The sequence below is a fragment of the Lotus japonicus genome, chromosome 2 (genome assembly GCF_012489685.1).
Source record: "Lotus japonicus ecotype B-129 chromosome 2, LjGifu_v1.2".
NCBI lineage: Eukaryota > Viridiplantae > Streptophyta > Magnoliopsida > Fabales > Fabaceae > Lotus > Lotus japonicus.
Window position 1 is genome coordinate 58613117 of NC_080042.1, and position 21728 is coordinate 58634844.

The following is a 21728-nucleotide window of genomic DNA, read 5'->3' on the forward strand; positions in this document are numbered from 1 at the left end:
CCAGGGGCGCTGGCTTAAGGCGGGAATTACATTAGGGACTTGGGCCATTGTCTCGAAGGCCCAACTGGCCCATTAGGATGATTTAGAGGCGCTAGGCTCAACTCCCCCAACTATAAATAGGGGAGGGATACCAATTGTAAAGGACTCTTGGCTCATTTGTGCAATAACAAGCTTGAAATTCAGTTACTTTCTCTCTCTAAGCGGTTACACTCTCACTTCTCTCTAAAAATCTTGCATCACGTTTCTTGCATCGTAGGTACTATATCTCATCTCAATGTTCATGATGGAACACCATTAAACTCGTATTTGTAACATTTTAAAAATAAAACATCTAAATATATCAATTGACACATATTTTTTCTAAAAAATTCAACCATTGCTACTCCAAGTCATGAATATTTTTTCCAAAAGTTTAACATTATAATAAAAATAAACAACAAAATAAATAAGATATATGTTTCCACAAATAAAATGTCTAATTGATAAAATTTAAGCAAAATAATTATATTCTAAAATAATATCTAATATTTTTTAAGAAATTAAATATTCAAATTAATAATATTAGATCACTCTCACTTCACAAAAAACAAAAATCACTGTCACTTCCATTCTTGTCACTTTTCTATTCTTATTATTTTAGAAAGCAGAAGAATGTATTAATCACAGCTTGGATAACAATCAAAGCTAAAAAGGAGTCCAAGCATGCTATAGTGATTAGCAACAACAAAAAGCTAATCACCAACAATGAGAGGCAGTTCCCAAAGACAAAAGCCCATAAAACTCCACAGTAAACTAGAATCCTACAATCAACCAAAAAGATAGGAACCCAGCAACCAACCTAAAAAACTAAAAGACCAAAAAGCTAAAGGCAGAAGTTCACGAAGGCCCAAAGACAAACCACCACACCAACACCAAAGGAAAATGTCACCGAATCCGATAAGAAACACCAAGCCAACAAACCACCACCCCTAGGGAGGTCTCCGCGCAATCCAAACAACTTAAAAATAATATCATTGTTTATTTACATTCTTTCATCTTATATTTTTCCCGCTTATACTCTTTCCACTCATTTCCACCTTTACATATAAATATAGGGATTTTAGGATTTTTATTTATTCTGTAATTTAAAATAAGAGTATAGAAGAAAAAAAATTGTTTTTCAAAAAACAAAGCATTTAAATGAAATGTTTTATAACGTTAAAACTTTTTTTGAATTTTTTTAAAACAATTGAAAAATAGGAACCATTTTTAAAATAATTATTGAAAATAGGTTATGAAAAACAAGATTTTAATTTTCGGTTTTAAAAACTACAAACAAATAGGATTTTAGTACTTCACCATCGGTTCAGGTTTTTGTTATTGAATCTGGTCACCATCAATTCAGATATTGGATTTAGGGATTGAATATACGATGAATCCGAACTAATGTAATGGTATTGCAATTTTTTTAACCATTCGGCCCAAAGGGCTCCAGCTCATTACATAATTTAAATTTACTCATTTATGTTTTACACCCTAACACATTTACCATGGGCGTATCTAGGGAGGGGCTGGCTGGGCAACGCCCTCCCCACCCCAAGAATTTTGAAATTGACATTGATTATTGATACTTTATTGTAGATTTTTGTGTGGTCCTCGTTCGACGCCCAAAGTTTTGTTGTTATTATAGAATTTAAGCCTGGTCACTCAATTATCATAAAGCTTCATTGTGTTTCCAAATAATTAATTGAAAATATGAAGTACTTAAAGATTGATTAATCTTATCATAATAAGATAAAAAGTTAATCAATTACATAAAAAATATTCTTGAGATTCATCTCTAATTTAGAATATGAAAAAGAGATAAGATAAATAAAATGAGATAAAAACTTGTTCAAATCATAGATATAGAACATCATTATAAAATAAATGTATTTTACTCTGCAATTTATTTGCAACTATCTGAATTAAATAGAATATTTATTGTAAAGGCATTGAAACTTCTTATACTTAGTTCAGCTTTAAATCCTAAAGAAAGTTAATGAGAAAATTTGTAAGCTTGTTAAGAAATTCTATGTAGATGATTTTTCGGAGATGGAAAAAAAGAATTTACCGTTTCAGTTAAGACATTATCACTTAGATGTTTTCCGAGATCTTAATTTAGGAAAAATGTTCTGTTACAAGAAATCAGTTGAAACTGTAAAAGCAACAACATTTCCACTTGTTGATAGATTAATAGTCTTGTTTTGACACTTTCTGCTTCAGCAGCATCTACATAGCGATCTTATTTTGCAATGAAAGTTGTTAAGACTCGGTTTCGCAACAAGATTGAAGATGACCTTCTGAAGAATTTATTAGTTGAATATATTGAGAGATAAATTGTTGAAATAATCAATGTTAATACAATAATAGATAAATTTAGTACCATGAAAGAACAAAGAGTTGTATTTTTAAATATAAAAATAATTATTATTTAAATATTATAATATTTAGTGACAGTTTTTTTTCTTTTATTTGAGCCTCCGCAACAAGAAAGTCCTAGATATGTCAATTTACAAATTTACTCTTACCTTGTAGTCATCATTTAGGTTTATGTTTGAGATGTTGGTTTTAGTTTATTTATGTTAGATTATATGGATAATGTAATGTTTTATTCTTTTGGAGATGTTAAATTATATGGATTTTTTATATTTTTTATAATTTTCACGTTTCTAGAATAAACTTCGCGCAAATTTCAAAATGAATTATTTTTTTCGAATGTTACAAACATTGTATTTATACTTAAAAAGTATAAAGATGGTAAAACTTCTTTCTAAAGCCTTCCTTTAACCTCTGATCTTCAAAATCAGAAGAATTGTTCCTACAACTCTTTCATTTCCTCGATTTATTTTTTCCTAGTATTTGAATTTAGCAAAATGCTTTCCATGGGGAAGAACTTCAAACCTCATCTTTTATCTGGTACATAATGCAACTGTAAAAATATAATCATACCTTATTTTATTCCGAATCCGACCGCTGAACCAATCCAATTGAGATCGGATTTGTTTGGTTCGAGTCCATAAGCAAATATCATGATATCTAAACCAACTCAAACCGAATATATTTGATTGGTTTCAGACATTTAAGCACCTTAGATCCAAACTAATTCAGTCCGATTATACCCCTAAATTCGACGAATTTTTGTTAACGAAAGCATTCATGGCATCATCCATTTACTGCCGGTTAAGACTGTCAATAATTTCTTCCTTTTATAGGCTACTGATGGGTCAGTAAGTTGTATGTAGCGCACCCTCGTCTACACTTTCACCGGTCGTCTTCTTCTTACTATCCTTTTATATGTTTTAGTTTTTTTTAATTACTTTCTAATTTTTGTTCATTGTTTTGTAGTATATTATTATGTGGGATTTTGATGAGATGTCTTTATAATGTCTCACACTTAGTGATTTATGTTGTTATATACAATATTACATATTGTGTAAGCGTGTATTATTATAAAAGTAGAAAATTAATATTTTTGAGATGTGTCATTATTTAAGTTAAGAATATTGTTAATATATGACATGTGTCCTGTATAATTAGTAACTATATTCATATATGTATGAAAATTTTTGGTTAAGCGAAAGTGACTTCTTATGTTGAGAATGATATGTTAATTTACAGAAATTTTTACATTATGGAAATATGAAAAATTTGGATGATGCATTTCATGATGAATGAAAGTCAAGTGGAGCATGGGGCTTTTTGGTAGATTAAATTATTAAGATTTTTGTTTCCTGTAAATGTATTTGAACACATTTTGGAAAGTGTTTTCCTATTGCCATACATCTAAATAACTTTGAATAGAAAAATGAAGATTTAGGAAGTTTAAATATGAAATGGAGAGAGGAGTTGTGAGGAATTTTTTAAGTATTGTAAAAAATAAAATATTTATCAAAATATTATATTTTAAAAACTATAAATCAACGTCATTAATGCATTAAATTTGTAATCATTAATCATAAAAAATAAATGAACGTAACGTTTGCTGAGTTACCTAAGTATCAATTTTATAATTAATTTAAATTTCGACTGAGTATTTAATGCGTAGTAAATTTCTCAAAATTGAATTCAATTAAATACCTAAACCCTAAACCCTAAACTCTACAAAAGAAAACATATGTCATGGGAGAACTTACACGTCGGAAACTATCAAGGAGATGAGCAGGACGGAGTGACAACCAATATCATAGACATTGAAATCGAATCTCAAGGGTAAGTTAGCTTTTATCATAATAAACCGGAAAACAAAAATATTTTTAACCGCCGACAAAAAATTTAAGCGACATTTATTGATTATTTTTGCAGGAAAAAATTTAAATGTTTTTTACACGGCAAATTTGTCAAAAATTTGCATGCAGTTCTAATTGCAGGAGATATCAAGCATGTTGTTGTTATCATATTAGTGAGAGCTGTAACAAGGCATCAAGGTACATTTTATAATTTTGATCTAAATTCTAAAATAAACTTCTCTATAAAACACAAACATTTTCGATATGTAAATAACATCCGACCACTAAAAAATTTGGCAGGAGAATATCAATTAACTACTGGTTAGAATACACTACAGTAATGTTCAATCCTGACATTCCTGAAGTTGTGTGCTACAGAGACAAGTTTGTCCGTACAAAATATTGAATAATCGTTTCAACAAATTTTAATGGAAATTTCAACTAATAATAATTTCTTTGCAGACTATTTGAGTGTAACGCAGTTCCTACTCAAGTAATGAACGTGCTGCTTGAAAGCTTAAAACTTACTGAAGAAGATGAGTTCCTAAAATTGTTTTCATGCACAAACATTAAAAATTTGGTTGCGTGCATATCGATATTTTTTTCTCACTTATATTCCTTAATTAATTTTAATTATATCATTTATAATTAAAAAAAACGGAGCATGTTTCCTTTTTACACTTCAAAGTGTATGTTTATGATAAATAACATATGAGGATATAGTTTTTGAACCACAAATAAGAAAATTAAATAATCTGTAATTAAAATTACTAAACACGTATTAAATGATTTTAAAAATGTATTAAATTAAAATGAATTATGAGAAATTTATTACAAACTAATATTCAGTTAAATTTTCAAATAGTTATAGCATTGAATCTTATAAACTATAATTAGTTTGGATTAATTTTAATTGTGAAATTTATATTAGAAAAATTAGTGTCAGCATTAATTTAATCATTAACATACATTTAATTTTTCAATCATTTATTTAATTTTTCATTCATTTATTTTTAAATATTCATGATTGAAAATTAAATACATTAATTACGTTAATTTATTTTTTAAAATTCATTCTTCAAAAATAGTTTTGATTCCTTAATTACGTCCAACAATTTTTTAAAATTTTAAAGAATTAAAGAATTAATAATTGAAAACAATCATCACATATGAACTACTTTAAAAAGGCATTTAATTGAATTCAATTTTGAGAAATTTACTACGCATTAAATACTCAGTCGAAATTTAAATTAATTATAAAATTGATACTTAGGTAACTCAGCAAACGTTACGTTCATTTATTTTTTATGATTAATGATTACAAATTTAATGCATTAATGACGTTGATTTATTGTTATAAATCCATTCTTCCAAATTAGATTCATTACTTTAATTATGTCCATTTATTTTTAACGATTTAAACCAATTACTCCTATTTATTATTTCAGCGTACAATATTCATTGTGTATGCCGCGATTGTAAAACTCTTGAGCACCGATGATTGGTTTTACCATGACTGCAAATGTCATGTGACAACATCCTCTAACGGAGCACTTTGTTACTGCTCGAATTGTAACTTGCACATAAATCCTACCACACGGTAAAATCCAATTACCATAGTTTAATTAATTTGATTCATATTCAATTAATTTAATTTTTTATGTTTACATTAGGTACAAGTTGTTAGTTAATGTTGCAGATAATATTGGATCAGCAACTTTGACATTTTTTATCGTGATGTTTGTTCTTTGCCCAATAAAAAAAATCAAAGAAATACTAGAAAAAATGGAAAAGGTGAACATGTACATATATAACACTACTCTTAAATTAAATTATGAATTGATAAGATACTAATTTTTTTCTTTTTATTTAAAATTAATATAGAGCGTCAGCATGGAACCTCCCCAATGAAATTGGTGATTTGGTGCATAAGAAAATTATATTCAAGGTAGAACGAAAAGACAACTTCGACATGGAGTTTAAATCAACATTTAACGTCCTCAAAATTTGCACAGCCCAGACATAATTTCAAATTTCAAATCAAATGTCAAATTTCATATTCTAATTGCTAAATCATGGTTGTTTATAATTACATTATTGAATTTATCCACAAATAATACATAAAATTAAAATCATTTATCTTTAGTGTGAACATTGTAGGATTTAGAACTCGCCGTTGGGAGCTCGAGAATGATGACCAAATGATGTCATTTAACAATACGAAGTTTTGGCAGTTTTAAAGTGTAATCACACGTTTTTTCGGCTACATTACATTTACACCAGAGTCGAACATTTACCATTATTCGAAAGTTTTGTCAGTTTAATTTGCATTTTATTCTATTTTCACATATCGATCTAAAAAATTTGCCCCTAAAACACCGTGCTTTGCAGCAGCAACTACGCCAACCATAGTCTATTTATTTTCTCAAAAAACTTTCTACTTCAATAAAAAAGAAACAAAAATAAATGTGCAGAAATACAATAAAACCAAACCACGTCACTTTAATTACCCAATAAAATTAATCAATATTTGATCAACAAATTTTAAACTTTCATTCAAAATTAAATTTTCCCGTGCAAGGCACGGGTCATAAACTAGTTTACAGAAATTTTTACATTATGGAAATATGAAAAATTTGGATGATGCATTTCATGATGAATGAAAGTCAAGTGGAGCATGGGGCTTTTTGGTAGATTAAATTATTAAGATTTTTGTTTCCTGTAAATGTATTTGAACACATTTTGGAAAGTGTTTTCCTATTGCCATACATCTAAATAACTTTGAATAGAAAAATGAAGATTTAGGAAGTTTAAATATGAAATGGAGAGAGGAGTTGTGAGGAATTTTTTAAGTATTGTAAAAGATAAAATATTTATCAAAATATTATATTTTAAAAACTATTTACCAATTTATGGTAGTTTTGACTATGTAGGATGTCTATGTTGATTGGTTCTTGGAGTTCTGAGAAAGACTCCTCAAGTAAGAAGCTCTCTCAAGATGCCATTATTACAAGAATGTCTCCTCATGTGAGGAGTTCTTCTGTCAACATCAAATTCGCCAAACACATCATTATTATGTTGCATCCAAGCTTCAAGTTGCTAATAATGAATTTTTTGAATATTTTGCTTTGAATTTGTTGCTTCAAGTTATCGATACTCATTTTCTGTTTAAGTTGCATGAATCTCTTCTTGCCTTTGAACGTCAGACCTTCATTGCCTTCAAATTTTATACCTTTGTAATGGACAAAAACAACAATATCATTAATTGTGTTGGAGCTAAAGAGTTACAACAATTATACAAAAAGTTTAAAAAATCATAGGAGAAGGAAGATGAGAGAAGTGTGAATATACAAAAATTAAAAAAATCATAGGAGAAGGAAGATGAGAGAAGTGTGTATTTTTCTGAGTGGAAAATCAGGTAATTATAATGTGTAATTTCCTAATATTGGGCGTACTAATGTAACACTCCTCAATTGAGGAGCCCATGATTTACAAGAGGCTACTCAAATGAGGAGACTAACAAGACAGGAGAACTCCTAACATGAGGAGTCTTATGTGCAAAGGAGACGACTCAGATAAGGAGACTGACAAGACAATAGTACTCCTCATATCAGGAACCTTACTTTTAGTTTCGTGGACCGTGAAAAATAGCACGCATTGTTTCAGCCTTTCAGGCATTTGAATTAGAAACTCAAAGAGTTCATTATTAGGAAGTCGACGCTTGGATGCAACATAATAATGAATGTTGTGGTTGACGAGATTGATGTTGGCAGAAGAACTTCTCATATGAGCTGCCAAGATAGGAGGGCTCCTCACTTAATTAGTCTTTCTCATAACCTCCACCAATTAACATAATGATGATAAAATTATTGACGAACGAAAACTTTTGGCTCAGATGCATCTATCTCAAAGAAGTTGCTCCAAGTGAGAAGTTTTTGCAAATGGTAAGAGCATCTCCAATAGTAGTATCTAATGTTAAATACATACTCATATGAGTATCTATTACCATTGGAGTACATATTCAATTCCAACATGACAAAGATGAGTATGTGGGAATAGATACTCTACACAAGACTTGAAAAGTGAACTTGTATTTATTACGAGCACTTACAATGGAGATAAAAAATTAAATATACAAATGTGCTCTTGATGGTGAAATCCACTATAGAAACTTTTAAGAGTTATTGAGTTGAAGTAAAAAGTTAGTAAAGTGGTGTAGATGATGTGGCATTATGAGGAATTGTAAAAAATGAAGTGTAGATATTTTAGTGAGTATGATGAATGTAAATGTTCTAAGTCACCTAAATAAACATCGTGGTCAAAACTAACAAAAATTGGTAAATACTTTTAAAAATACAATATTTTGTTTTTTTTTACAATATTTAAAAAAAAAAATCAGTTGTGGGAATACCTTCATTGAAAAAAAAAAAGATAGACAGGGTAGTGAAACCAGGGTCGGCGAGTGAGGCATCAATGGAGAACCGACAAGAGGAAGAGGAAGAGGAAGAGGAAGAGGAGGATGCACCGCCACCGATGGTGAAGTTGGGTTCCTACGGTGGCGAGGTGAGGTTGGTGGTTCCTGGGGAGGAATCAGCTGCGGAAGAGACCATGCTACTCTGGGGTATTCAGCAGCCTACTCTCTCCAAACCAAACGCTTTTGTCTCTCAATCTTCTTTGCAACTTCGCCTTGACTCATGTGGCCACTCTCTCTCAATTCTCCAATCTCCTTCCTCACTGGTATCTCTCTCTTCTCCTTCAATTTCTCTTCCCCTCTCATTCCATGTAAAGCTTTTTTAAATCCTGAGATATTGCTGTTATTTAAGTTTTTTGATCAATTTTTTTGTTTTGATGGTGGTTTGAATTCTAGCTTGATGACCCATTTTAGTTTTTAGCTCAAACATGATGACCCTTTTCATAAAATGCTATGCTATTGATTTTTTCTGCTTAAAGTTAGAAGCTTGCAATAGCCCTTGATGCAATGTGTTGGTGTGTTTCCTCCGGGCACATGATAATTGAGGGTTCGAGATTTGTGGTTTTGTAATATGATTTAGGTGTAATGTGATGATTTTGTTCAAGGGGATAATCCACATTAGTGCTTAAACAGCTGCTTCAGCCTGTGTCCAGTTTTTTTTTTAAATTGCGGTTGCAGCTGCGTTGCATAATTGCTGATCAATGGCAATGTGGCAGCAATTGCGATCATGATGCCAATGCATGGAGTCAAAGTAGCTTTTGTGGCTGCAATTGCGGTTGCGGACTGCTATTTAAAACCCTGCCTGTGTCTGTTCAAACTATTGATTATTACTTTTTAAACTTTTATGGTGAAATTGGCATCATAGCAAGCATTTGCCTATTGTCAAGTTCAGTTTATAGTTATGGCTTTTTGAACTTTTGATTCAAGGGTGCGCCTGGAGTAACTGGAGCAGTGATGTGGGACAGTGGAGTTGTATTGGGGAAGTTTTTAGAGCATTCTGTTGACTTAGGGACGCTTGTTCTTCAGGAAAAGAAGATTGTTGAATTGGGATCTGGTTGTGGATTGGTTGGGTAAGTAATTACAATCACAACGTCACTCTCATTGTTCATCAGTTTCTGCTAAATTGATATGTCTTGTCAATAATTTTTCAATTAATTTTTAGTTTGAAAGAGCTTATTTGAGTTTATTTTCATAAGTTGTTCAGATTAGCTTATGAATAAGATATTATGCTTATCTATGAGGAGGGCTTGCTATCGCAACCTTTTCTCCCGGTGTATGTCAAAAAGAATGACGAACCAACCCACCCTTTTCTGTTCGGTCATAGGTTGGTGTCCAAAGAACAAGAGTCGGCTTCCTTAACATATTTTCAGCTCACTTCAATAAATTTCTCGAATTAGCTTATGAATAAGTGCTTGTGTGATAAGAGCTCATTGCCATAAGCGTTTAATTAAGTTGTTTACCAAAACACACCCTCAATGAACTAGGAATGTAGAAAATTGACCTTTTAGATTGTTTTTTTATCACTAACTTGTCTAGCAACTGGTAAATATTTGTTCTTTAGCTTGTTCATACTCAGTCTGTAATGCAGTATTCTTATTTTTTATTTCTTAGTTGCATTGCAGCTCTTTTGGGTGGTGAAGTCATTCTTACTGATCTGCTGGATAGGCTGAGGCTACTTAGAAAGAACATTGAAACCAATATGAAACACGTTTCTCTACGGGGTTCGGCGACAGCAACTGAACTCACTTGGGGAGAAGATCCTGACCGAGAGCTCATTGATCCTACACCTGATTTCGGTAGTAACCCTCCCTCAACCCTTTCTACCACATAACAAGAAATAAACAAGATTCAATTATAGGAACCAGAAAACTTATATTGTGACATGTTGCAGTCAAATGTGTTGATGTGATTATCATCATCATTTTAATAGCAGATTTGTGGTTAATTTTGTTTTACATAGTCAATATTTGAATTGTCCCATGCCATACATTACTGCCATCCTTTTTTAGGGGGTGGTAAAATACTACTTTTCAGTTTTAATCAAATATTTTTTTGTCTACGTGTATTTGCAAATGCAACCGTTTTTACATGATTAGTATCATTTGATAATGTCATCACAACTTATGATCCCACCATGCTTCATTGCTCCCATAAAAACATTTGATTTGGCTTTGTAGAAGTATAGTTTTATCTTTGGTTGTTCTTTTTGTCTTTAACCCGGATGTTCTCATCCATTTGGGAAACTACAGCTGTTACTATCAACAAATGACTTTTACAAGATTCGAACTTGTGTTCTAAACCTCACGGTTGCCCATGTATAGTTTTACCTTATGCTATGGGTATACACCTCTTGCATTGTATGGCTCTTGCTAATTTTGTGTGGGAAAAATGTCCATTGTGGTGTTTGTGGGCTAATGAGAAAGAGTGCCATTTCTTGTTTTCAGTTGTAGGATCTGATGTTGTGTACAGTGAGAATGCTGTTGTGGATCTTGTAGAGACACTTGGGCAGCTCTCAGGGCCTAATACAACAATATTTTTGGCTGGGGAACTGCGAAATGGTAAACGCATTGCTCCTTTTTCTTTCTTTTCGTATTTCAGTCCTTATCATAGTTCTGAATTAGTGTTTTCTGATTTCAGATGCCATTCTTGAGTACTTCTTAGAAGCTGCAATGAATGATTTCACAATTGGCCGTGTGGATCAAACACTCTGGCATCCAGAATATCGCAGCAATCGTGTTGTTCTTTATGTTCTTGTGAAGAAATGAGTGTTAAGAATAATGTTTAGCTGTGTTGTACTAGGCTGGTAACATAGTCCATGTTTGTCCATAAAAAATTTAACATTTTGAAGTTTGAATACTATTACTTATAGTATGTTTGGATCAGTTTCTTTTTCATCAGAGTTCTAAAACTAAGAAGCTGCAACCTTCACACCATAATTAATTCTAACTTCAAAATAAAATGCAAGGGTGTTCCTGATTCGAACATGATTGTCTCTAAAAGAGGACACATATCTTATACCAAAAAATCATGCACGCGGTAGATCATTGCATGGTGTTATCATTTAGAAAGAACTAAATAAATGGGCAGGATGCTCTTCTTACAGCTAAGGTTTAATAATAAAAACTTCACTAAAGGGACTCTTTTTCGCTTTTTTTTCCTAATACCATATTATTTTACAACATCTTGTACAATTAGGAGAAAAATAGCAAGGAGAAAAATAGCAAGAAGTCAAGAACAGGCAAAGGAATTGAGGTAAATAAATGGTGTTTGGACCCTCATCTGCACGTTTCTCTCATGATTAGACAGAAACATAAAATAGTAAGGTGATGTAAAATGCATCCTCTCCCCATCGACCCAATAATCAAAGATACAACCGACCATTACCAAACTTCAGTAAAAAAGAAACAGAAGTAAATTAAGAAAAAAAAGTCACTGACAGTGGAGTTGCAGCGCGCAATTTTTATATGCACGATCCTCCTTTACCAAACTTGGCCACCTACCACCACCACCAACAACAACAATTGAATTTCTCTTGGATTGGAAAGGTTTCTAACTTCTTCTTCTTCAGTCAGCACTCAGCAACATGTCATCATCAACATCAACCCCTCAAGTCATCACTTGCAAAGGTTGGTTTTGGTTTTGGTTTTTGTTTTTTTCCTTCCATTTTTGATATCACTACTCTATCTATTGTTAATGATTGATATGGAATGATGGGGCTTTTTAACTGTGTCTTGGATGTGGAACAGCTGCAGTAGCATGGGGAGCTGGAGAGCCATTGGTGATAGAGGAAGTGCAAGTGAGTCCTCCACAACCAATGGAGATCAGGGTCAAGGTTGTCTGCACCTCTCTCTGTCGCAGCGACATTTCCGCTTGGGAATCTCATGTAAGTGTTTCATCAAACTTTTGGAAAAGTGGAAAATTAAGGGGATAATATGCTGAAACTTTTGGGTAACATGTTCCTGGAAACCACAACACCTATAAGCAAAACTAATTGAAGACTTCAATTTTAATAAGGGCTTAGTTTTCTTTTTTTTTTTAATTACTATTTTAATGTGTCCTGAATTTCCAATTGGTTGTACTTGTGCCTATAAGCTCAGTCCTCATGGTTGAATTGGCCCTTTGAGAGATACAACTGAACAGCATCATGATTTTTTTTTACTGTTGCCAACCTATTCAGAGGCCATCAACGGATTAGGATTCTCTCGTGTGAAAATTTTCTCATGTCGAAGTTTTTATGCCTATCTATCTCATCATATACATTTACATGGTCCTACCTATTTAGCACCTATTTAATACCTATGAAGAGAGAGATAGTGCTGCAAACTCAAGAACCAGGCCCAGGTTTGGCAATGTCTACAAGAGGAGGCCTAAGCTGATGCAAGCTGGACCACCTAATGATCACTCTTCTAGAATGTAGTATTCCTAAATAACCACCTGGTGAGGTCGCACCAATCAAGTGGGAAGGGGGGGGGGGGCATTGCTACCAGCTGAGAGAATATAAGTTTGTTAGGGAGAGAGTATTGTTTAGGCTGGAATTGGCTAGGACCAGGAGAGAAGGAGCACTCTCGAAATTGCTCATTCCTATCTTTCATTTTCTTTCTGTTATTTGTAATTCCCTAAACACACTGCTTCTGGAAATTCTCCAGAGGATTCAGTGCCATCTATTACAGTTGCATTCTCAGATATAGTGCTATTTTCTGGTACCTAACAGATAGACATAAAAACTTCAACATGAAAAACATGAGATCATTTCATGCCTCCTTGAGTTCTTGTTATTCAAGGATGATTAGTCTATTGATGAATGTTTCTTTTTTTCATAATTTATCAAATTTTTGTTATAAATTTACAATTACAATCACATGGGTTTAAACATCTAACACAAGGTGCTTTTGTGCAGCCCATATTTCCTCGCATATTTGGCCATGAAGCATCAGGGTAATCTACACTTGATGTTCTGTTTTTGGATTAATGCAACAATGAATCAATAGTGATCCTTAGGTTGTTTTCTTTGGATAGCTTAAAAAGATTTTTTGTTTTCTTAAGAGTTACCCAATTGACTAGTATGAGAATTAGGTCAAGTACTGAGATGAGAAGTTCAGTCAGTGACATTGATTAAATATGAGGGTGAAAGCAGCACCAAGGAGAATATTCCTGATGCTAAAAAGTATTGAGCTATCCATGGGAATGTGATACATTGTTTCATCATGAACATCACTTTAACTAAATCATTGCAAAAGGAGTAATTTCCACAATAAGCATTTGAACATTTAGTAGTAACTTTGCAGGATTGTTGAGAGTGTGGGGCTAGGAGTGACTGAATTCAAAGAGGGAGACCATGTGCTGACAGTATTCATTGGAGAATGCATGGAGTGCAAGCCTTGCACATCAGGAAAAAGCAACGTTTGTCAAGTTTTGGGATTGGAAAGAAATGGTCTAATGCATAGTGATCAGAAGACACGCTTCTCAATAAAAGGGAAGCCTGTTTACCATTATTGTGGTGTTTCAAGTTTCAGCGAATACACAGTAGTTCATTCTGGGTGTGCAGTGAAAGTCAGCCCAAATGCACCTCTTGAAAAGATATGCCTTCTGAGCTGTGGGGTTGCTGCAGGTAACATTCTCAAGTGTTTATTATCAGTTCTAATCAATGGAAATGATAGGGTCAAGCGAACTCTAGTAATCAACATTAAAAACTTAATAACCATGTCACTTAAATTAACAAACTGAGTTAAAACTTCAAAGTATTAGGCTGCCTCATTTTTTTCTTGATATTCCCTGTGGACGGTTAGAGTATTCCTGGCTTCTTTTTGCATATGTGTGGGGAGAAGCTTGTATGTTAAGGGTTCAGTATGACCTCTGCAAATAAACAAAAACAGTGTACTTTCAGTGACAACAATGTGAAATGAATTAACTGTAAAATCTTCTCAAGTTATCCTCTGAAGTGAAGTTTTCCAAGTGAATTAGTCCAGTTTTGTCTTAAATTAGTTAAAAAAGACAATGATTTCCTTTTACTTTGTTTTGCTTTTTGAAAATTCCTGTTTCTTATCTGACATGGATTGTTAGAAGTTTATAGTTTAATTGAGTTTAGGGCATATGAGTGTTCCATCACCTGGCTCAGAGCTGCTTGCTAGGTGTACTCTGCAACGTTGTTTTCTTTAATAATTAAGATGTATTTATTATTAATGAATGACTTTGACCCCAATAGTTCATTGAAAACTTGATTTTTATTCAGTTAGGGGATATCAGGTATAGAAATGTTACCAGATCATTTGTTACTGGCTCCAAACTTCCAGAAAAACTCAACTAATTTTGATTGTAACTCAAAATGATGTTCATTATAGTCATTGTATAATGGTCCAAAACTCAATACAGGAATTGTGGATTATTAACCAAAGAACATAAGGGATTAAGTGAATAGTGAGCAGTGTAAATGTTTCTCTTAGTTCTCGTAACCCGAATTTTAATATGGTATCAGAGTCTATCATAGATCCGTTTATTGGAGACCCACCCATATACGGGTCACCTGCAGATATTCATTCCTGCAAGTTCCACGCTCCAGATGTCCTGCCTTGGCCGTGAGGCGGTGTGTTGAATAGTCTCACATTGACTAAAGATATAGCTAAAATCATTTTTATAAAGGGTAGAGAAATTCTCACTCCTAAGCTAGCTTTTTGGGGTAGAGTTAAGCCTAACCCAAATTCTAAGAGTTTCAAATCAGGTTTGATGAAAGTTGGATGCTTCCACAGTTGAGCCATTGAAACTGGTATGTGTGAAGAATATATGCCATTGAAGTAATTGTTGGTTATAAGTGGCACTGAATGATTAGTAGGTCATAAATCAAACATGGGCTTATTTTTTCTTCTCATTCTTATACCTCTATAATCTACTATAGATTTCTGGTACTAGACGCTGTCAAGGCCAAAGTTTTGTTTCTCAATGGACAGCATTATATTTCTTATTGCCACTAAGTTCTTTGTTGGTTGTTGATAATGTGACTCATTACACTATAACATTAGGTCTGGGCGCAGCATGGAATGTTGCTGATGTCTCAAAAGGATCAACAGTTGTGATATTTGGTCTTGGAACTGTTGGTCTTTCTGTAAGTACAAGGAATGGCGACTATATCTATCTTAGTTTCTCAACAGATGAGTGATAATCTTATCCAAATCATAATTATCATCAGGTTGCACAAGGTGCCAAACTAAAGGGTGCCTCTCGAATAATTGGTGTCGACAACAATCCGCAGAAGTGTGAAAATGGTACCATAATCAGTTCCCCAATTTTCTCAGAGCTTATATTTAAACCTCTCATAATCTTCTGATTTACTATTGTTGTCTTGTTGGTTGTTACTACAGCTAAAGCTTTTGGGATTACAGAAGTTGTGGACCCGAATTCCTACGAAGAACCTATTGCACAAGTATGTTGTTAAAAGATGATACATAATTGTAATATATGACTGTCAAAAGTATGATGCCAGGTCAAGAATTACATGTGCATGATCCAAATAATTTGTTTATTCTTAACCTTATTCTAGTTAAATAAGATTTTGTTTAGAACAGAAACTATGAACACATGCCCTAGGAGAAAAAGAGTAAGTTATAACAAATAACAATCATTTATATGTTGAAATTTTCAGGTTATTAATCGTATTACAGATGGAGGGGCAGATTTCTCTTTTGAATGTGTAGGTGACACTGATATGATAACCACCGCGTTGCAATCTTGTTGTGATGTAATACTCCCGCTACCTATACCTAATATTTTGGTATTTAAAAGGTTTTATTCATTAGACTTTAATTTCATTCTGTCTTTCTTTGTTTCTCATAGGGATGGGGATTGACGGTAACACTTGGTGTGCCGAAGGTGAAGCCTGTGATGTCAGCTCATTATGGACTACTCCTAATGGGAAGAACATTGAAAGGGTCTATGTTTGGAGGATGGAAACCTAAATCTGATCTACCTTCATTAGTTGACAAGTATGTGAACAAGGTAAGAGTAACACAACCATACTATTTTCTTTTATATGAGCAAGATTGCTTTGCATTTTTCTTACATTGAGATGAAACATGGCAATGCCTACTTCTTGACCAGAATACAATATACATACATGTGTAACGAATTCATGGTATGCTGGGTATTTTAGGCTCTTACGTTTGGTTTAACTGATTCTCTCTCTACAACTATATTAGGGTGATATTTTTGTTGCAAAAATAATAATGATGATAGGCTAGGGATCTCTCTACAACTATATTAGGATGATATTTTTGTTGCAAAAATAATAATGATGATTGGCTAGTGATTACTGATTAGAATGACTCTGTACATAAATTAGATATTGAATAAAGTTACATTTCATGAACAAAACTAAAGGAGAGAAGACAGCAAATGTTTAGAGCCACTAGAATTCATGTAGACTTGTGTTGAAAATGTTTTGAACAGAACCACACAGATTCAAAGGTAACTAGTTGTACAAAAATGAGTTTTTAGTTATGTAAACTATTATTTTAGCATTATCCATAGAAAATTCTCCCTCTCCCAGTATGTGATGTGCCTGAGTATTTGCATGTTAATTCAGCTAGCGTGTGCTTCTCTGCTCTCATATGCTTGACTTGTATTTTGCTTATTTACAATGAAATGTAACACAAATCATGTCACCATTGTTACAACAAAAAATGTTACGTTATAAAGCTTAGCATAGGATGTTATTTCTCATGGTAAAGCAAGGGGAAATGACGAAAAATCCGTTCAAATAAAATAGGCATTATGTTGAAAAAATAACAAGAATGTGATTTGAGTGGGAAAAATGTGTGTAAAGATCTGACACATGGGACAACTTAGTTGTATAATAGAAATGTGATTTTGACTGCGTTTGGGAGAGTTTATTAGATCGTATTTTATAGCATAAGTACGTATGTAATATCTGGATAGACTAATGACAATAACTTATGACCAACCTACTTATTGTTTTTGTTAGTGGTAGAGGGGGAGAAATAATACTGCAACCCCAAATACTTGTCAAGAACTGATTCTATGTTTCATGTGCTTTTATTATTCATTTTATTACTTACAAGTTTAAGAGTGGAGAGGCATTCCTTCAAGAAATGTTACTAACAACAACAAAAATATGTTTATGTTTAATATGCAGGAAATCCAGATTGATGACTATATAACACACAATTTGCAATTTGATGAAATTAACAAAGCTTTCACTCTCATGAGGGAAGGAAAGTGTCTGCGTTGTGTTATGCACATGCCAAGATAATTGTTGAGCCTTCTTGTTTCTTTCAGAAAAGGGAATATTATTGAATAAATTTATACCCAGGGGTGTGTATGAACTATTTTGCCTGGTTATCACGACACATTGGTGTCAATTGTCATCGTACCGGACAATGTTGATCATGATATGCATTTTTTGTCTTTGTCCAGCTAAGAAATTTAAATTTACTAAACAATCTGACTTTGTATTTGTAAAAGCTTTATTTTTGAGCTATGAGAAGACCAAGCTTTACAGTGTGTTTGCGTGTGTGTATTATGTAAAGGGGATGCTTTTCACTGCTAACATCTTATTGTAAAATATTTCCTTCATATCAACTTCATCGGCTTCTCATCTATAACACCAGCAAACAATCTAAACAGTTTCAATATTCCAATTATTCAAAATATGGTGTGTCGCAAGGGTATCCTCGGCCGACAACCACATACTAATCCATCCATTTTGAGGTATGAAGACTGCTAAAGTGGACTTCCCAGCAAAGACTTCCAATTTTGTGTCTGACCAAAGAGACAATAAATCACAAAAGAACAAGCAAAACAAAGAAAAAGAGAGGGAGGAGGGGGGTAAAAAGAGAAGACAGCATCCATAGCTACTACAAGACTTAGAGAACTAGAAAACAAAGATGGTTGTGAAAAGGGAGGGTCACTACAGGCTTGTGTGGTGGCTGGTCGACGGTCTCTCGATGATGAATTAGCCTGGCGTCTCTAATAGAGAAGAGATGTGAAAGGCGCCCTGTAAGGGTTTTTACTACTACCAGACATTTTCAATAAGCTTACAAACAGAACCCTATAAGATCCCCCAAAAGATTGCCCTCATGATAACATTCTGCTATAGCACGCTATTGACAACCCTGGATACTGGTACAAGTCATAAACCTTTCTTATTAAAAAGATAAAATAATCTAAGTTAAAAACTTAATTCTGACCAGATTCTGCTACAACAAGCATGCACAATGAAAAAAAAGTAACACCACCAAACAGAAAAGAGCTATTTTTCAACAAACAACTAAAAGTTTGACTTTTGTGTGTGACTGCTTGTTTGAGAGAGAATTCAAAGTTAACTACCATGGAAGTTCGCATAAGATCAAAAATTGACATAGAATTGCCTCAAACATGAGCAGAACATCATAAATTTGCAATAAATCATCAGTAAAGGACGAGTTCGACTTTCAAATTAAGACAAGGATCCTTGTAGGTGGCAAATAGTTAAAAGGAAGAAATGAAGAAACTACTTGCAGCTACCAAATGTAGTGTAGTTTGTTATCAGTTAAAGGAAAGTTTACAAGTTGTAGAGCTCCTCGTGCATGAGGATAATTTTTTAAAATTCTTACGCTTCCCCTGTTGATTTACTGAAGAATCACTACATATTGTCATCCTCTTTAAAAACCTTCCATTCTGGAGAATATATCTTGCAAATTGAAGCTCACCTTCGGTGCCTCTATAATCATTTAGATAGCAACTTTTAAGGTGTAATAGAATGCATTCAGGAGCTGATGGCATGTATTGCCAATCTCCTAGTTCTTTAATTGCTTTGAACGCACCGCTCTGATAATGTGACTGTCAACAATAAACACGTAATAAATAAATGAAAACATTTGAAGAATTGTCAAAAAATAGAAATCATTCTAAGCCTCAAAACAAACCTGGTTAATAAGAAGAACTTGAAGCTTGGGGCAATACTTGAGAAATTCTACTAAGTGTAGCCAATTGTCATTATAATGTCTATAGAAAAGCTCAAGACGGGTTAAATTGTGAAGCATTGGGCTAAATTGGGGGTCTTTGCCTTGATCATGTAAGAATCCCCAACCAATCTGTATGAGTTACAATAACAAGCAAGAAATAAGTAGTAGCCCATTGTCCTTAAGAACTAAAAAGAAAGATAGATAAATCACATTACCGCATCTAAGCGCAAAAACTCAACATTCTTCACCACTTTCAGTAAACGTTTATGCAAAAATGAAATTTCTGCTCTGACCAATTTGGGTAAAGATTTAAATTCGTCCTTGCCAATCAAAAAACAAGGAAAATATAAACGCCCTACTTTGAGATTCACAAGTGCGGGACATCCGGAAAGAAGCTCAGCCAGACATCCATGATTTGGAAAAACCAATTGTTCTAGATGCAGGGTCTTAAGGAAGGGAAGATCAACAGAGAAGTTAAGAGATTTCAACTCTAAATTCTTCAACTTGAGAACCACGAGAGTTTTGCAAGTGAAGATGGTGGTGGAGGATGATAATCGTTCAAAGCTGAAGGAGATATCTAGATGTTGAACCCCGCGTTGCGCCGCAGCATTAAGCCATACCTTGACATGGGCCATATCCAAACAAGGAGAACAGATACAACTAAGGCGGAATGTATTGATGGGTTGGTGTTGATCACGGGAGAGGATAACTGCATACACTGATTGAACAAATCGAGCATATACCTCTTTGCTTGTGGTATAATATTTGGCATCATCGAAGTGGAGAGTGGTGACTGAACGCCACAGTGGTTTCCACTTCTTCGAGAGAATGCTTGTTGCAACAGCTTGCTTGGTTGGGAGAAAAGAGAGAATGCGACAGAGAATTGAATCTGGCAAGATGCTAAGCCTATCTTCCATGTTATCTTTGATGAATGAATGCAAATTGAGAAATCAGAGACATAATTGAATCTAATCTTACAGGTTCGTTGTTCTGCTTTCCATTCAGAAGAAGCTCAATGAAACTCATGTTGTCCCCTTACAATCCATGGCTGCTGAATTTTGAGGGTTTTGGACCGGAGTTGATGGGGATTTGGGTTTGCCACCCCACCTATAAGGCTTGGCACCCTACCCTTTTTTTTAAAAATGCTTAACTACCCTGCGGAACTTAAAGTTCCATATCTTAAAGTTCCATATTGAATACGGGAGTTTATATCCCGTAGTGTATCTGTGCACCATTTCGACCATTACTCCCCTCACTCGACCAATCTCTCCACCATTACTCCTCCAAGACCAACCCCTATCAGCCCCCATGACTCCATTACACAGCCCAATACACCTCTTTTCCCTCACTTTTCTTCTTCCCACCACCACCACCATCTCTGTCCTCTGTCTTTATATACTGAAACAAATACGGAATTTTAAATCCCATATTGAATACGGAATTTTGAATCCCATATTCAATAAGTGGCAGGGACTTTGACGTAATTTCCCCACTTTAGGTGGGGTGCAAAGCCTAAGGGGTGTGGCTCCAAACCCAATTCCCGAGTTGATGCCATTGCTACAGGAGCTAAACCCTAAACATATTGGCAGTGTCTCCTGTAGACATAAGAGTAAGACAAAGACAAGTATAACTCCTTTATTTCACTTTTAGAAAAACTACTCTTCTGTTCTAGAAAGATGGTTGTTTAGGACATTCTTTCAATATTTTAAAATGTTTATTTTATTAGAAAATGTATGTTGTTTAGGACATTCTTTCAATATTTCAAAATGTTTGTTGTTTTAGAAAACCAATGTATTTTTTGTTAATTTTTTCCACCAATACTCTTTCTCTCGGGGAAAGGTTGGTGAGCTAAGGGAATAAAGAGTTTTGCGGGGTGAAGGACTAAAGTTCGAATCCTGGAGAAGGAACTAATTTACTAACAATTAACAACTAACATTGGCCTATCAAAAAAAATTATCTCACCTATCACCTTTCTTATTAATCAATCACAACTCTTATCTATTCAAGTATAATTTAATAGTTGCACGCTCTGCCTGCACAAGATACTAGTAAAATTAA

General features: G+C 33.7%; 3 protein-coding genes across 3 annotated transcripts; 2 read left to right on the forward strand and 1 right to left on the reverse strand.

Annotated features, from left to right (window-relative positions):
* Positions 1-8655: 8655 nt before the first annotated feature.
* LOC130738540 (uncharacterized) lies at positions 8656-11612 on the forward strand. Its single transcript, XM_057590542.1, has 5 exons — positions 8656-8984; positions 9646-9788; positions 10330-10514; positions 11163-11276; positions 11356-11612. The coding sequence occupies exons 1-5, from the start codon at positions 8721-8723 to the stop codon at positions 11481-11483; spliced, it is 834 nt and encodes a 277-aa protein (XP_057446525.1). The 5' UTR covers positions 8656-8720; the 3' UTR covers positions 11484-11612.
* A 457-nt stretch (positions 11613-12069) lies between these two features.
* LOC130738539 (alcohol dehydrogenase-like 6) lies at positions 12070-18228 on the forward strand. Its single transcript, XM_057590541.1, has 10 exons — positions 12070-12344; positions 12465-12601; positions 13616-13653; positions 14004-14326; positions 15732-15814; positions 15899-15974; positions 16071-16132; positions 16352-16447; positions 16543-16704; positions 17861-18228. Exons 1-10 carry the CDS (start codon positions 12302-12304, stop codon positions 17975-17977), a joined length of 1137 nt encoding a protein of 378 aa, XP_057446524.1. The 5' UTR covers positions 12070-12301; the 3' UTR covers positions 17978-18228.
* Positions 18229-19090: 862 nt separating this feature from the next.
* On the reverse strand, positions 19091-20787 carry LOC130738538 (F-box/FBD/LRR-repeat protein At4g26340-like). Its single transcript, XM_057590540.1, has 3 exons — positions 19886-20787; positions 19632-19799; positions 19091-19545 (listed from the first exon to the last, which is right to left on the reverse strand). The coding sequence occupies exons 1-3, from the start codon at positions 20585-20587 to the stop codon at positions 19252-19254; spliced, it is 1164 nt and encodes a 387-aa protein (XP_057446523.1). The 5' UTR covers positions 20588-20787; the 3' UTR covers positions 19091-19251.
* Positions 20788-21728: the final 941 nt, after the last annotated feature.

Coding starts and splice junctions, on each gene's coding strand:
- LOC130738540 (XM_057590542.1), top strand. CDS start 8,721: ATGGAGAACCGACAAGAGGAAGAGGAAGAGGAAGAGGAAGAGGAGGAT. Junction 9,789..10,329: donor TCTGGTTGTGGATTGGTTGG/GTAAGTAATTAC, acceptor TTTATTTCTTAG/TTGCATTGCAGCTCTTTTGG. Junction 10,515..11,162: donor TGATCCTACACCTGATTTCG/GTAGTAACCCTC, acceptor TCTTGTTTTCAG/TTGTAGGATCTGATGTTGTG.
- LOC130738539 (XM_057590541.1), top strand. CDS start 12,302: ATGTCATCATCAACATCAACCCCTCAAGTCATCACTTGCAAAG. Junction 12,345..12,464: donor TCAAGTCATCACTTGCAAAG/GTTGGTTTTGGT, acceptor GATGTGGAACAG/CTGCAGTAGCATGGGGAGCT. Junction 16,133..16,351: donor ACGAAGAACCTATTGCACAA/GTATGTTGTTAA, acceptor TGAAATTTTCAG/GTTATTAATCGTATTACAGA.
- LOC130738538 (XM_057590540.1), bottom strand. CDS start 20,587: ATGGAAGATAGGCTTAGCATCTTGCCAGATTCAATTCTCTGTCGCATT. Junction 19,800..19,885: donor AGTTTTTGCGCTTAGATGCG/GTAATGTGATTT, acceptor TAACTCATACAG/ATTGGTTGGGGATTCTTACA. Junction 19,546..19,631: donor AAGTTCTTCTTATTAACCAG/GTTTGTTTTGAG, acceptor TATTGTTGACAG/TCACATTATCAGAGCGGTGC.